Raw genomic sequence first — 17,573 nt, 5'->3', positions numbered from 1 at the left:
TTCCTCTCTTGAAAGATGAGAGCCTGACAAAGACACTTACTTGGTCCCCACCACCCAGACGAGACTCCTTCTGTTGGCAAAGACACTTCCATTTGGCAAAAAAGAAAGAAAGAAAGAATAGGAATTATTGGCATACTCTAAAATGGTTTTAACATGAGTAGATTTTTCATTTCCTTGATTGGTGGGAATCAAAAATGATGAACATAAATATCAGCTAGGTAGTTGAGGAAAGCCTGAGCTCTAAATATTGTTCAGTATCATCCTTCTTGTCCCCTTTTCCTGCGGTGTTTCTATTAAGATGATGATCATTAGCTATATTTACACAAAAATGTTCCTCTCATGGTTCATCAGTTCCTGCTGCTCCTTTTCCATCTGAAGCCTCCTCGCCAGCATGGGGCAGCGGTTGGTTATAAGAGAAATAACTTGGAGGACATCAGGTGTGAATTAAACAACAGCAACAACTGAAGCCTGAAATAGGCAGAGGATCCAGTTTCTAACGTGCTGAAATAAAGGCACCAGAGGAGGGAATAAAAAAGGAAAAAAGAACAATCTCAGCAGTCACATAATTTATGGATACATATTCCTTTAATTTCTCACCCAAAACCTTAAGTATCTAGACACGTAAATGGCAAAAACGTCCTGGAGCTACCATCCAGGTAAAAAGAGGGCCTAGGTAGGGGGGGCAGCCATAGAAATGGAGATGGTAGCAAGGGATTCAATCACTATTGCAGACCCGCATTTCTGGGGCCTGAGAGCATTAGATGAGGGTTTCGAGAAGCAGAAAAGACTCGTGAGCAGCACTGATGGTGTCAGGCCCTGGAGACAACACAGCTGCAGCAGCTGAACGCTGGTAGACAGTGGCATCACTGAAGAAGTGGATATACGCGGTGTTCATCTTCCTAAAATACCAACTTGGGGGTCTGGGGTGGGACCCGAGAATCTACATTAATAACACAGTTGATCTGGTGCTGATACAGATGGTTCCTCAGAACATACTGTGTCAAAACACCACCCCAGGGAGGAAAAGTTATACCTCCATTCATTCATCCCCTCATTCAACCAGTGTGCATTGAACCCCTAATGTATGCCAACCCTGCTGGTATGACGGAGACTGTAGTGAACAAAGGAAACACCAGTCTGTGCCCTTGTGGAGTGTCCACTTCAGCCAGATAAGTCTACACCAATCCTAAGTGTGTAGGCAATGAGGGAGAAAATAAAACCACCTTTCTCCTGAAGCTCCCTCAGCATAACTCTGACACTGGGCTCTAGACTTTCACTTAGACGTGTCCCTCGGAGCCTTCAGCCTCCTTCATAGCAACCCAGGTCATGGTGATAAAGTTTTCCATGTGCTGTTGTCATCCTCAGAATAAGAACTGTGTGGCATGTGACAACTACTCAACATGTATTTGATGAAAGAATGCATTTTGGAGAATCTCGTAAAAGCCTTCCAAACTATGGAAATAAAACATGGATCTTCTTCCCATAAATATCCAATATCAAGAGAGGCCAGGCTTCTAAGGGCAAACTAGAGTTCCCTGTGTCACTCCCCCTTGTACCTCTTTAGCTTTCAACTAAAGGATGATCAGTTTACTCCTTAATCATCTTAAGTGAAGTCCTAGACTAGCAAAAGCGAGAAGATTCCCATTCTAGTCTCTGATAATCCCACTGCCTTTGTGATACAATCAAACTCATGTTCAGAGTATTCATTTTACTTTTACCATGTCCCTATATGGGAGATCAGACAAGCACCACCATTCCCATGGGACCAGTAAGATTAGCCAAGGCCATGTGACTAGACAGGATGAGTCCTAGTGGTCCCGGCTATTATCTTGGATCAGATACATGCAAGTTTAAATCCAACTCTGGAGTGGTCCAAAGGATCCAGTTTGGAGACCAATTAACTTCCCTCCTCCTACCTAGGAGTACCCAAAGTGTACCTACCAAGTGTACCCAAACGGCCAGGTCAGTCCAAACCAACCCCAAATCCTTGGTACCACAGAGTCATATAGTGCATGGTGTAGGCTCTGGCCTGAATATTCAGCTTTGGGGCCCTTCCTTTGAGCCATCAGGAACCAGTCAGACTCCTTGGCCGATCAACCAGGGCAGCAATCTCCACAGAAATTATTTCTGAACCCATCAGATTTCTTTGATGCTTCAGACGTTCAAGTCACTGGCCATGCTGTATCCCCCTTTTAGCTGAGATGATGAGACTATAAATAGGAATGTGGGCCCATCTTATGTCCATTGCAGCTTCTTCCTCCAGTTTCCATGTTGGATTAGTCACTGGTTGGCCTGTTCTAAGTGCTCCTGGGATGAGCATTAGCTGTTTGTCTAAGCTTTCCATTAGTGCTCCATAAATGCTGAAAGGATTAGGAGGAAAGCCATTTTGAAAAGTAATCCCCTGAAGTGTCCTGAGGTCGGTAAACAGCACCAGTCCAAGGTTGTAGTGTTGTTTTTCACAAGTCCAGATCCTGGGCTTCCGGAGCCAGAAACTAAAAGACCTCTGTGATTATGTTCGCCTGTTACAAGCATGTAAATCATTTGTCCCCAAAGGAGAAATCTAATGAGCCTTGCAGACTGACAGGCTAACAAAGCATCTGTGTGCCCTTTAAGATTAATACATTCATTTGTTCAGCAAATATTCATTGAGTACCTACCCTATTTGTTCCATAATGGGGGTACATTGGTGAACAGAAGTGCAGTCTGGAAATGGTAAATTTTCATGATGGTCAGGAGCTAAACAGGCGTGCTGGGGGGGTCTCTGATGATGCTTCTTATCCGCAGGAAGAGAATAGCCCAGTCTCCTGTCATTAATGACTTCCATAATTACCCCTCAGAATGACAGAGGCAAATTTTCCCCTCAAGTAATCAAAATAATTGCTTAGAGAATGAGGGCTCCAAAAGAAAAGGAAACCACCGTGGAGAGCCGAGATGACATGAAAGGCAACAAAAACACCTGAGGGGAGAACATTAAAGGAGAAATAATCACCAGAAAAGCCTCTGGAAACAGTCTTGTGCAAGGAAAGTGTGGAGCAGAGCTGAGCTGGAAGTGGCAGAAAGACCTGCAGTCTCCAGTGAGATTTGTCCCACAAAGAGCTTACCTGCCTTTCTCAGCCCCCTGCCGATAACCTTTCTTCTTCTCTTACTCAGGGCACCACTGGGTTTGAAGCACATATTGATAAGTGCTTGGAGCTGGCAGAATATTTATACAATATCATAAAAAACCGAGAAGGATATGAAATGGTGTTTGATGGAAAGGTATGTATTCTGATCTCTACGATCTCAAAAAGTTTAGTCAATTCCATTTTTTTTTATGTTTTTAAATGTTTATTTATATTTAAAGTTTCTATTTAGAGCGAGCATGAGCACAAGAGAAAGCAGGGGAGGGGCAGAGAGACAGAGAGAGAATCTGTCAGCGCAGAGCCCAATGCAAGGCTCCATCTCCTGAACCATGAGACTATGACTGAGCTGAAATTAAGAGTTGGACACTTGACTGACTGAGCCACCTAGGTGCCCCAACTCTAATTCTTATCATTGATTTTTTGTGTGTCAATCATGTACTGTCCAGGTAAGTGGGACCATTACAAAGGAGAAGCAGGGGTTCTGAGCTGGAGTAAAAAATCACACTCACAAAACAATAACTCTGTATATCGTGGTGAACATCAGGAACTCTAAAAGTGGTTATGGATTTAAAAGTAGGAATTCTTGGGGCGCCTGGGTGGCTCAGTCGGTTGAGCTTCCGACTTTGGCTCAGGTCATGATCTCACCGTCCGTGAGTTTGAGTCCCGCATCGGACTCTGTGCTGACAGCTCAGAGCCTGGAGCCTGCTTCGGATTCTGTGACTCCCTCTCTCTCTAACCCTCCCCCGCTCATGCTCTGTCTCTCTCTGTCTCAAAAATAAAATAAAACATTAAAAAAAAATTTTTTTAAGTAGGAATTCTATTCAGAAGTTGCAGAATAGATTTGAAATGTCCTTGGAATTTTCTAAACTGCCACCATGGGCTGAATGTGAATCTTACTTTCCTCCTTGTAGCCTCAGCACACAAATGTCTGCTTCTGGTACGTGCCTCCAAGTTTGCGTGTCCTGGAAGACAATGAAGAGAGAATGAGCCGCCTCTCAAAGGTCAGTGATACAGGCTCCTCCGGTATATACGTTGGTGTGTACACTGGGCCTTCCACGTGCATGGCATCTCTCTAACATGCACATGTCTCTAGGAGAAATCCAACCTCTCCCTTGGTGTGCAGGCCCACTCCCCTTCATGAGGGCTCCTACAGAACCAGGACTTTCAGAACTGGCATATCCAGACTTGTAACTACCCTATTTGCTTCTCTTTTCTTTTTTTTTTTTTTAATTTTATTATTAGAACAAAAATTTTATGTTTTTTTTTGAGAGACAGAGAAAATGCACATGCGCACATGCAAGCAGATGAAGGGGAAAGAAAGAGTGGGACAGAGGATCCAAAGCGGGCTCTGCACTAACAGCAGAGAGTTCATTGCGGGGCTTGAATTCATGAACTGCGAGATCATGACCTGAACAGAAGTCAGACATTTAACCTAATGAGCTACCCAGGTGCCCCCCCCAACAACCCCCTCTTTTTTTTGCTTCTTTTTTCTGAGGGCAAGTTTATGAGATCTTAAAATAAGTAATCAGGTGTTAGCCTTACTGCCATTCGTGATGCAACAAGAACCCTTGCCGAAGTTGGCTGACCCACCAAGTGAAACCTTCCGTGCTCAGTCATACGCACAGAAGAGATTTCAGGCACCGGAAATGGTTAGGAAACAGAGCTGCTACTGACCCTCTTGAGATGCCGAGGTCAAGGCTACCCTATGGAGCTTGCTGAACCCCAGAAGATAATAGGGCAGGGAACGATAATAATGGCCACTGTTTGAGTGCATATTGTGTCCCAGGCTCAACTTTGATCTAGCATTAGGTCACCTAACTTTCGTAAGTGTTAAAAATGACGGAAGAAGACAATTTAGGTGATATAGACAAACTTAATCTAACATTTCATGAAGTGGGCAACCTGCATTCCCAGGAGGCCAGAGAACTGCAAAATGGGGGGAAGGCAAGAAGCTTTTATAGGATAAAGAATAAGGAACAGGAAGAGAAAGAAAATGGGTGAGGAACAAGGAGCCCCAGGTTGGCTTGGCATCAGGGACTGGCTGACTGGACATTCCATGTTTCTGGTCAAGCAGAGCATTTATAGGGATGTGAAAGTTAAGTGTCCTTTTCCTGAAGTGACATCCTGGGCAGGAGCAGCTCCATCGTGGGGCCTAGAAACTTATTCCAACATAAGTAACCTAATGTGGGAAGCACTGTTGTCTCTCCCTTTTGCTGACAGGAACATGAAAGCATGGGGAGAAAAAAATCACTTTTCCAAAATCACTGACTCCAGAGCCAGAGGGCTTCAGCTTCAAGTTTTTCTGTGGCCAGTAAGATCCTTTATCTTTTCTCCTCTCCTGCTTCTAGCGTTTACACATGGGTGAAATTTGGTTTACGATGTACGCCAGAGAGAGTCTTGAAGGCAAGTAAATGCAGGGCTCCATCCCAGTGCTGAGGAATAGGACAATAGGGATGATCGTGTGTATTTGGATGTCAGAGGGTGGGTTAGTTGGTTGGTTTTCCATTTACCACAAAGGAGGGGACTTTCTCCAGTCACTTTCAAGAGCAGGGAAGTCCCTCTCCCCCGCCATGCAGGAGCCTGGGCTGCCTCACTGACTTTCAGAATTTCCAGTATTTTCTTCTGTGTCAAACAGTGGGATGGTGTGTGGGTTTTTTAAAGTTTATTTTTGTTTATTTTGAGAGAGTGTGTGTGTGTGCGCAAAAGGGCAGAGGCAGAGAGAGAGAGAGAGAGAGGGAGAGAGAGAATCCCAAGCAGGCTCCACACTATCACTGCAGAGCCCCACATAGGGCTCAATCCCACAAACTGTGAGATCGTGACTTGAGCCGAAATCAAGAGTCAGATGCTTAACTGACTGAGCCACCCAAGTGCCCCTTGTGTGGATTAAAAACCTCCAGAAAAGCTTAGAGATATGAACACCTGTCCATAGACAATCCAGGATCAAACCCTCATCAGGGAAACTTGCATATAATTGAGGTGTTTAAATCAAGCCTCTTAATTAGAGTAGTGGTTTGCCATCCTGGCCTCACATTAGAATCAGCCTGAAGTTTTATAAAAAACACTGGTAAATTCTTTACCCTAAGAATTTAATCCAATTGGTTTGGGATGGGCTTAGGAATGGTTTTAAAAGTTCTCCAGGTGATCCCAATGTACAGCCCAGGATCAGAGCCACTGACCTAGAGGAATGCATGGAAGAAAGCTTCTAGAATGGGGGATCCATCAATGCATGTGTCTAGGAGGAGGGGTTATGGTCATGTTTGAAGTTTTAATAAAGTTGGCTCATTTGCTCATTCCAGGAGATCAAGTCCAAGAGGTGGGAGGGAGAGAGGGTGAGAGTCACATTGGAGGTGATAGGTGGGCAAAAAGGGGTCTGCAGTCATTTGAGAGGAAAGAATTCATATTTTTTCCTGAAGTTTTATGGTGTGGCTTCTCCGTAGTGTGTATCATTTTACCAATGACTAATTAATTTAAAAAATTAGTTATAAATTAGATGTTTCCATTCTTATTGGCTCTACCTCTTTAATGAACCCATTGACCAGAGAGAGAAAATCCCTGGAGTAGTTTGGCCAATTTCATTCCTTGAATCAATGAATTATTTCTGGGCTGAGGGATGGGACAAAATGGGAATACAGAACAGAAAGAGATTTTTCCCATCAGTTTCTGAACAAAAATCAACTCTGAATCTCCCCCATTTAAATACAACTCTCTTCAAATGCCCCTCAGGTTTTAGCAAAAACACATAAACTGTGATGGGAATGGAGATTATTTCTTGGGGAGAGCCATTAGAATATTAGTAAACTATTTTTATACAGTTTGTAGTTCAAATCTGAAAGTCTCTGGGGATTGCAAAATGAATCCTCTTAAATTTTTCCTCTCCTGTGATTCCATTTTATTGACCAGAATATAGAGAATTTAGCAATTCAGAATTGGAAGTCACAATAGAACCACATAAAATATCAAGGTTAACTTTTGTTTACTTATGTCAATAATTTTTCAGAGTTTCCTCTTAATTATAAAGCCCTTAATGTATAAATGTATAATGTCCAGGGATTAGTAAATCTTCACACACACACACACACACACACACAATGTCAGAAGGAAAACAGCTGAGGTAAAATAAAATGAATCATCTGCTCTGTCCAATATATTATCAATAGCCACATTTGGCATTTAAATTTAAATCAATCAAAATTAAATTCAACCAGAAATTAACTTCTTTAGTTACACTGGCCACATTTCAAGTGGTCAACTTGTGACCAGTGGCTGTTGTATCAGAGAGTGGAGATATAACACATCTCTATCGTTACCTAAAGTTCTCATGGTCAGTGCTGATATAGACCCAAAATGGGAGGAAATGTGGAGTCTTCTGTGCCGTTGTATGGCAAATGAGAATTAAGTCAAATTATGGACCCTCCAATAAAGAATTATTCTTTATGCCCTCTTGTCTGGTACAAGGCTTAGCATACAATAGGCACTCAAAAATGTTTGCTTAGCTAACGTGCCATTTGCATATTCCAGAACACGGATGGGAAACACTTAGGAAACCTACTAGTGGATCCTAGGCCTTTCTCCACAGCTCACACTGATGTGGGGGCAGATATCTAGGCAACAGGTGGTCATTACCAAACAAGACAGCCTAAGCTTCTTGAAGGAGGCTGAGAATCTGGTTCGTGCATTCCTGCTGTCTGTCAGGACTGTGAGTGTGCAGGTGGCCCATCATCATTGAGGCACAGTGGACACAGAGGGCCTGGGGTACCACACAACCACATACGACTGCTTTAGACACAGGCAGGACCAGCAGAAGAGCCCATGAGGGTATTCTTCAGACACGAATCCTGGTTCTTCATCATCATCTTCATCTTGTATTTTATTCCATTGTATTTTATAATTATCTGCATATCTGATCCCTGTTTCTACCAGTCCTATACTGACAGATGGGACTTCCAGAAGGTCAACAGTGGACTTAAAAGTACATTGGCAAGGATGGGGTGCCTGGGTGGCTTAGTTGGTTAAGCATCCTACTTCGGCTCAGGTCACGATATCACAGTTCGTGAGTATTCATGAACCCCCGCGTTGGTCTCTGTGCTGACAGCTTGGAGCCTGAAGCCTGAATCGGATTCTGTCTGTCTTTCTTTCTCTCTCTGCCCCTCCCCAGCTCATGCGTGCACACATGTGCACACTCACTCGCTCTCTCTCTCTCTCTCTCTCAAAAATAAATAAACTTCTAAAAATAAAAAATAAAAGAACATTGGCAAAGAAGTAGTTGGCTTTATATGTAAGGTGATATTCTTCCATAGTCTATATTATTGAACGTAATGAGGAATTTATTGAAATTTTAATGTGTTGGGATTCCTATTTATGGTTATTCTGCTTTTTCATTTTTCAAAATGAAAATCATGTAAATCATGTAAATCATGTAAATCATGAAAATCATGTTCCCAAGATTTAGCAACAAAAAGATTTTGTAATACATACTGAAAAAAATACATTTCTATGATTTTGTGATGCTTTAACCTGAGTTCTCTTTGGAGACACAAATGTGTATTCAAATTATGGGATAGTTCCCTGGTTATTATCTTCTAAAGGACTGAAAAAGCTAAGGACACAAGGGAGAAAATGATACCCTAAAACTCGTAAGGCAGCACCCAAGAGCTCCTACTGAGTATGTCTTCAATGAATTCTTCAACATGCAGCCTCTCTTTCCTGACTCTTTATTCAACAAAACCAAGAATGTGACCAAAAGAAAAAGTCTAGAAATAAGTAAAAGTGCTGTATGTTCATCAATAGAGTCAGAATATTATTTTCCTTCTGAATTTGCAATTATTGATTATGCAATGAAGTAGATGTTCCATTTTCCTGTAAATTTTATTCATCCACATTTTCTGGAAGCAATCCAAAGTCATATGTATTTACACAGCTATGACTTCTGCCAACCCAGCTAGCTTCAGGAACTGGGGGGATTCAGTCTGACGTAACGCCAAAACCTGTTTGGGATGATGACTGTTGCCATTTAAATTTTTGACCTTTGATTTGATTTGATTTATCTGAAAAATAGGAGGTGATTGTCTTTAATAATTAATACCATTTATGCTTGGATTGCCCATTAAAATGAAATCAGAGTTTAATTCACTGAGTACAGCATGATCATTGTTTTATCAGTTCTAAAGAGGAAGCATGATTTATTACATGAATAAAAACTAAGGAATACTTACATGAATTTTCCTGAAATTCCTGCAGACAACATTTGGATTTGGAATTCCTTTTCTAATTTGGGGTTTCTCTTCCCCAGGAACACATTGATTTGCCATTCTCCTAGCACAAAGTGATAATTTCACATCCTTAATGCTAGAATATTCTAGTAGATCCACTTTCAGAATTTAATCCCAGACTTGAGATAATTTATTTTTGTCATATTTATTCGCTGGGATGAGCCTTATGCTCTGTGTACAGTCTTTATCCTTTAGAGGAAAGAAGGGCCAACCCAAGAAAAGCATTCCTCTTTATATTACCTTCCTATGTAATAAAGAGGCCGAAAGAGACTTAACCTAGAGTCAGAAAATCACAGTGCAGAACTGTCATCCACATTCGTTTTTAGGTGAGGAGATTAGGTTCTGGATGTAAGGTGAAGGTGAAATGAAGGTTAAGGCGAACTGTGTCCTTGGTTTTCTCTTTGGTAGCTAACAAATAATTGGGCCTGATGGGAAAAATGTTGATTTTGCACATTGAATACTTTGTGGGTTTTTTTGTTTATACTTATTTAGTTTACTTTTTGAACTTCAACTCCTATAGTTAACATCCAGTTATGTTAGTTTCAGGTGTACAATATAGTGACTCTGTACTTCCATACATCACCCAGTGCTCATCATCGTAACAAGTGCACTCCTTAATCCCCATCCCCTGCTTTACCCCTCCCCCACCACCTCCCTCTGGGAACCATCAGTTTGTTCTCTATAGTTAAGAGTCTGTTTCTTGGTTTGCCTCTCTCCTTTTTTCCTTTGCTCATTTGTTTTTTAAATTCCACACATGGGTGAAATCATGTGGTATTTGTCTTTCTCTGACTGACTCATTTTGCTTAGCATTATCTCTCTAGCTCCATCCATGTCATTGCAAATGGCAAGATTTCATTCTTTTTTATGGCTGAATAATATTCCATTGTACACATATACCACATCTTCTTTATCCATTCATCAATCGAAGGACACGGGCTGTTTCCATAATTTGTCCATTGTAAATAATGCTACTATAAACATAGGGGTGTATGTATCTCTTCGAATTAGTGTTTTTATATTTTGGGGGTAAATACTCAGTAGTGCGACTTCTGGATCATAGGGTAGTTCTATTTTTAACCTTTTGAAGAACTTCCATACTGTTTTCCACAATGGCTACACTCCCACCAACAGTGTTAAGAAAGTTCCTTTTTTTCCACATCCTCACCAACACTTGTTGTTTCTTGTGTTGTTTTGTTTTTGTTTTTGTTTTAGCCACTCTGGCAAGTGTGAGGTGACAGCTCATTGTAGTTTTAATTTGCATTTCCCTGATGATGAGTGATGTTGAGCATCTTTTCATGAGTCTGTTGGCTATCTGAATGTCTTCTTTGGAGAAATGTCTGTTCATGTCTTCTGCCCATCTTTAATTGGATTATTTGTTTTTTGGGTATTGAGTTTTATAAGTTCTTTATGTTTTTTGGATACTAACACTTTATCAGATATGTCATTTGCACATTGAGCACTTTGAAGATGAAACCTCATTGTAAACCAATGATTATTTAAGTGTTAATGTTCAAAAGTCACATGTTCAAAATGGCATTCCACTGGAATCAAACTATTCTTCGTTTAAGATGAATCCAACTGTGTTGTAAGGCATGGTCCCCATTTTGAACTGAGTTTCTTATTATGTATATCTAAATAAATCAAAAGTTCCCTGACATGTGCCATTCCTGGTTCCATATTTGCAGCAATGAACTTAAATGATCAGATATTGTTTTTATAAACTCCAATGGTGAAATACGTGAATAGATCATGCACATGGTTAGACATAATTTAAATGCATTCCTCTTCCTCGATAGCTGTCCCTGTTATTCTATTCTGTATAAGCAATGAGGACTTGGGAAGCCCTCAATGTGTACACAGTACTGTGCTGGTAAACAAAAGTAGTAAAAGACACTGTGTCTGCCCTCCAGAGCTTACAGTTTTGAAATTACAGAGATGAAATGTATTTTCTCATAAGCGAGAGGACAATAGGAAATATTCTGTAGACAGAATGTATGGGTAAGGATCATTGAAAGAGAAAAGATGCTACTGGACTAGAGGAGTCAGGAAAGGCTTCATAGTGATTGTAGGTCTATGGTAGAGCCTTGGAGTGTGTGCAGGATGTGACCTGGAAGAGAAAAGGGACTCTCAGCCAAGACAAGTGTGACACGGTAAGACTGAGGACAAGTGTGAAAGGAGAAAAGTGTGTGTGGCACATTCAAGGGATATTGACTATAGGTTTTGTCAGAGTTGAAGATTCATTTTGGTGAGCACTGGAAGATGAGTCTTCAGAGCTGCGGTACAAAACATCTTTATGCTGAGCTAGAGTTTGAACTTCATCTCATACACAGTAGTCAGAGAACTCTGTAATCATCAATCTGGCATACAAGTGGTAAGATCTTGTCTGTGATCCACTTCTGTAATGTTACGTCTTTGTGGGTTCTGCTGATTTTCATCATGATTATGGACTATATTTCAAAATATAAACTGAGAAAATGCAAAAGGAGAATGAAAAGAAATGGGAAAGCTTTGGGGTATCAAGAAATAAGTGTTTTAAGGCCTCAAAAGTCTGCTTATTTTCAGACATCACTTGATATTGAGGCTTACCTCTCCATAACCATTCTCTGAACTATGTTTTGTTTCCAGTGTTTTTACACATACTGAGGGAAAAAGAGCCTTCCACCAAATGTCATATTGCTAAACTATTTAGCCTTGGAAACAACACCCAATTGTTCCTGTGCTCCCAAAATAGTAACTAGGAAGTTGTTAAATAACAAAAGCTCAACTGAGTAAATTTTAAAGATCTAATTGGCTTTATGAATCAGTTCATAAATCTGGCAGCATCCCCTCTGGCAAGTAGAAAGGGGGAGATTTTTAAAAGCAGGACAAGGAAGTCACAAACAGAAAAAAGAATTACTTTGGGTGAGGTCACCTTCCCTTGGGAAAAAAGCTCTTATTAGGTGAATTACCTCATCTTTCTTCCGGGGATGGTGAGGCCCCATGTGACAGAGTACGTTATTGGTGCTGATCAGAAAACTCCTGACTGACCAGCTAAGACTATATTTCTGGGGAAAGTTGAAAGTGCAAGTAGGTTAGGTACGAAGCCTGGGGTTTGGTTAAATGGCCCAGCATAAGTGACTCTATTTTGGGCCTGCGGTCTCAGGCCTTGAATCACCTGACGTGGAAAGCACCTGAGAGCCTATCATTTATTATTCATCTTATCACCTTCAAGATTTTGGATGTATGAAACTGTTCTAGTCCCCTGATTCCCCCCAAAACTTGGAGACAATTCCCGTAAGGAAAACAAATATGAGTTTAGTTATTTAGTTAAAAACTAAAAGTGCTACTTGATACTGGGTTCTTTGGCTAAAGGAAGAGTCCCCAGGAATCACTATGTTGATCTGGTCTCTTCCACAGGTGGCCCCAGTGATTAAAGCCAGAATGATGGAGTATGGGACCACAATGGTCAGCTATCAGCCCTTGGGAGACAAGGTCAATTTCTTCCGCATGGTCATCTCAAATCCCGCAGCAACTCACCAAGACATTGACTTCCTGATTGAAGAAATAGAACGCCTTGGACAAGATTTATAATTAGCTCACTGAGCTGTTTCAATTCTCTAGGTAGACAATTAAGTTGTCACAAACTGTGTGAATGTATTTGTAGTTTGTTCCAAAGTAAATCTATTTCTCTATTGTGGTGTCAAAGTAGAGTACAGTTTAAAAATCAAAAAACAAAAAAACAAAAACAAAAAAAAACCACATTGCTCCTTTTAAAAATCCTTTCTTAAGTTTAGAATACCTCTCTAAAAATTAGCGACAAAAGGCTGTGTTCTAATCAATAATGAGAAGCTTAAAATTGTTTTAAATACTTCCCTTACTTTTAATATAGTGTGCAAATCAAACTTTATTTTCACTTCAGAGTAGTATGATTGAATAGTGCCAAATTGCCCCTGAATCATAAAAGGTTCTTTGGGGTGCAGTCAAAAGGAGAAAGTACATATAAAATGTATGTCGACAATAAAAACTCTTGCCTTTTTCATAGTATTAGAAAAAAAAAATTTCTAATTTACCTATAGCGACATTTCAAATGTATTTAAATACATATAATTTTACAAAAGGAAAATATATATATTAAAAAGAAATCCTATTTTGTAACATATAGATTTTTATTTTATATGGGTTATACAAACTGCAGGGGCAGATATAAAAACTAAGCCAGATTTTTTTTTCTCTTTCTTTTAATGGAGGCACAATAAACACTTAGTAAAGTTATCTTGAAACCTAGGCCCACAAAATTCCTAAAAGGTATCTTGCCTTCTTTCTATTTAGGGTATGGCTTATCACATCCCTAAAGTTAGTATTACAAAATGAACACAAAAGAATATTGCAAGTTCTTTAAAATGACTGACCAGATCAACAAGAAGATTCTCTTCCTAGTTAAGTCTTCCACCCAGTTGGCCCTGAGCAGAGCCGCTCAGGAAGCCTGACAAGCCAAGCTTCATCTTAGACTAAACTAGGGTAATTGTTCGTTCTCTGCTTTCCAGTTCAGCTTGTTTTGAACAGAAGGTTGATGCCAGTTCTTGAGGCATCTTCCCAAACAATATTCTTTTAGTACGTCATTTGGATTAATTAGATAAAATAAAAATAAAATCTCATCAGCCTGAGCAAAGAGGAATGAAGCGTGCTCCAGAAATGTGGTGAGCCCAGAAAATTGAACTCAGCCCTGAGACAGGAGATCTCTGCGTGAGAACAATGATGACATCCTGGGCACCATATTGCCACTGTCCGGGGAGGAGTCATTTACCTCCTGGGTAATTGCTTATTCCCATTCCCTCCCCCTCTCCTACCCACAAAAATTCTCTCCTGCTAGGCCTCATCACTGAAATTCAGAATACTTAATTTCTATTCCATGGATGGTTATTTTCCCCTCATAAAGTGAGCTCCTCACCTGAGATTTTGAGACAGCATCTTAAGACCTTCTTTGATCTGCCTCTCATCAAGATCCAAAGTGACCAGAGTGTGCAGAAACAGTAAGATCTTTAGAATTCAAGATAATATTTTGAAAGCATTCTTCTTCCCCTATAAACCTGATGGAGAGACACGAGCTAACGAGCTCTCATAGATATTTGTGCAGCCACAGATTGTTGGATTCCAAGTACTAGAATGACGACTGCAGACTCATAGATGCAGACTGTAGATAGAAACTTAGAAACATTCATCCTTTCTATATGGACCAGATTGGTATTCAGTACACTCAGGTGTACAAGGGGAGAAAGAAAGAAATGCCCTATAATATATACCACAAGATCCAACCATCTGAAATCTGCATGAGCTTACCCCTACATTCTTTCTCCCACATTATATACAAAAACATTGATACTTGAAATGAACATAGGTTTGGGTCTTTCCTGTCTAGGAAGCAAATAGGTTCCCTGTGACGACTAGGAGAAAACTTTTATCTGTGCCCCAGAATTTCATGAAGGAATAAGCTTCCCCATCTAGGCTATGCATCCCCTTCCTTTCTAGATATCGGCTATTGAGACTAAGCACAGAGCTGCCCACCTATTTTGAGCCTCAGGCCAAAAGGTCCTACCTCAGAGGCAGAGTCACTATCAAACCCATTGTCCTGCTTGGAGAAGATGGTGGAGTCCAGGGCCCTGCCCTAGACAGATCCCTCTTAACTCCAGGATGCTTATACCTTGTGGTACAGATTCTCTGTCAGAAGCTGCTGTTTTTAACTTGATAGTATGACAGAATTTAAAAGGAGGAACATTTGTACCTGTGCATGAAATTCCAGCAAAATAACTTCTACCCATAGATTGTTTCTCTCACCCCCTGCTCCTTCCAGATCCTTCCCTAAGTTGGCTGGGAGCCTTGCTCAGTCCTATGCAGTAAAATCCCTGCCAACCATAACCCAGAAAAGGAGGTAAATAAAAGCCTAATAGGTCCCAGTAGTTTAATAAATATTCTTTAAAGTAGGTCTGTAATCTACTTGGGAGAGAAGGAATAAGGAAGGAAGGTTGTTTTGAACATCAGCTCAAATTCTCAGTGCCAAAGGCCTTTATAGGGGACCATCCTTTACAAATTTTAGAAAAGGCTGGTTTTAGCTTAATCAGAGTTGACATGGCCATTTTCATTTTATTCAGCAATATGGTGTTTATTATTTTTAAATACTTGAAAAAAAGTGGTATGTCTTTATCTGAGATGCATAAATGGTATTGACTTCATGTACTGTCACAAGGCTTGTGAGGAAAGGAAAGGAAATCAATTGTGTGTATAATCGTGTTGCCTTTGTTTATATTGATAGTACTGTCCCGTCACCTCAGATTGGGGTTGCGCACTTTAGATCTGAACTGTATGGTGTTGCAAATCAACATGTGTTGCTATAAAAGCTTGTACAATATATTATTGATATGTCGTTTTCCGTGTGGTAGCTGTACTGATATGAGAACTACATTTGCATCCATTCCTGTACTCTCACCCCCTCCCTCTCTCTGCTAAACTGTACACCCTCCACATCAGCTCTAATAGAGAACATGCCCTCGGCTAAGCTCCCCACTGAGAAATCTCCTTTGAGAACTATGTGATTTCACAAAAGGCAAGGTGAATGCTACTTCATCTCTGAAAATAGAAGAAACCGATGTGGATAGAGTGTCACAACCCTTCCAAATTGCAGGTATTGTCCCTGCCAGGGTTTTGGAGCAGGCTCTACCCCTCAGAATATGGACAGAGAATGCACGGGTGTAAATATAGCAGCAGGACAGGGAATCAAGGACCCTAACGGTGGGTATCATCTTGCACGTGCTTTCCTGTTTTCAAATGCTAAGTACAAACACTGTGTATTTATTAGTTACGTGTGCCAAAATACTGTTCCCAATTGGTGTTTCTGGAAGACATCGCCATCTTCCCAACATTACTCCATTACTCAAGACAGAAAAAAATAAAAAATATAAACATGTGGCAACCTGTTCTTCTTACCAAATATAAACCTGTGTATGATCTAAGTATTTTATCTGTGTTGTCTCTCTAAACCCAAATAAATGTGTAAATGTGGACACACCTCAGGCTTTGGTTGCTTATTTCTGGTTTTGCCTTTTTGTGGAGCTAATTTTTAATGAATTGCCTGAATAAGAGGCCCTTTCCTTGTCACGGAGCTCAGGATGTGGGTCTTTGTTGGGGAAAAAGCTCTGACTCTTACTGTTGCTTCTGAAGGATGTTGTTTTACTGCTTTGGCTTCAATCCTTCAATCAGATCCAATCTTTTTTTATTTTTTATTTTTAAATACTTTAATGTTTTTATTTATTTTTGAGACAGAGAGAGAGAGAGAGTATGAGCAGGGGAGGGACCGAGAGAGGAGACACAGAATCAGAAGTAGGCTCCAGGCTCTGAGCTGTCAGCAGATAGCCCAACTTGGGGCTTCAACTCATGAACCGTGATATAATGACCTGAACCAAAGTTGGTCACTCAACCAACTGAGCCACCCAGGTGCCCCATGATCCAATCTTTAAAAAAAAAAAAAAAAAATTTAGGAGCACCTGGATGACCCAGTTGGTTAAGCATCTGACTTCAGCTCAGGTCATGATCTCATGGTTTATGGGTTCAAGCCCCGTGTTGGGCTCTGTGGGCTCTAGCTCAGAGCTTGGAGCATGCTTTGGATTCTGTGTCTCCCTTTCTCTCTGCCCCTCCCCACTCACATGCTCTCTCTCAAAAACAAATAAAAACATTAAAAATTTTTTTAAATAAAAAAATAAAAATAAACATTTTATTATGGAAAATTACACATGCATACAAAAGTGGAGACAATAAACTCCCATATAGGTTTCACTTAGATTCAACATTTACTGATTCAGAGACTGGATCTTGTTTCAACCATTCCCCTACCCTACATCCTTCCTGACACCAGATTATTTATATATGAATCTGTAAAAAGGGTTCCTAGAAAAAGGTCATGACAATTATCACAACTAAAACTAGAATAATATTGTCATAATAGTAGCAAATATTCAGTTAATGTTCTCATTTCCCTGATTCTTAATTCTATAGCAAAACCCATAGCCCATGGCCTGTGGCCCAGGAAAGCCAGTGAGGCCCACACAGCTTTCAGGACAGGTGGGGCACAGAGGATTCAGGAGCATGATACGATGCTATATACATGGGCTACTGCAAGCTGTTGTATACTGTTGGTTATTTCTGCCCTTCTGTG

At 40.5% G+C, this 17,573-nt stretch overlaps 1 protein-coding gene across 1 annotated transcript in view; it reads left to right on the top strand.

Annotated features, from left to right (window-relative positions):
• Positions 1–16,429, top strand: part of GAD2 (glutamate decarboxylase 2) — an 84,592-nt gene extending 68,163 nt beyond the window's left edge. Inside the window, exons 14-16 of the mRNA XM_040451180.1 lie at positions 3,151–3,258; positions 4,034–4,123; positions 12,788–16,429. Of these exons, the coding sequence (XP_040307114.1) occupies positions 3,151–3,258; positions 4,034–4,123; positions 12,788–12,961 (372 nt within the window). The 3' untranslated portion in view covers positions 12,962–16,429. The remainder of the gene's footprint in view (positions 1–3,150; positions 3,259–4,033; positions 4,124–12,787) is intronic.
• The last annotated feature ends 1,144 nt before the right edge of the window (positions 16,430–17,573 follow it).

This window comes from Herpailurus yagouaroundi, unplaced genomic scaffold (assembly GCF_014898765.1).
Source record: "Herpailurus yagouaroundi ecotype Mexico unplaced genomic scaffold, PumYag 203, whole genome shotgun sequence".
Lineage (NCBI taxonomy): Eukaryota > Metazoa > Chordata > Mammalia > Carnivora > Felidae > Herpailurus > Herpailurus yagouaroundi.
This window is presented reverse-complemented; position numbering and strand designations above follow the sequence as displayed.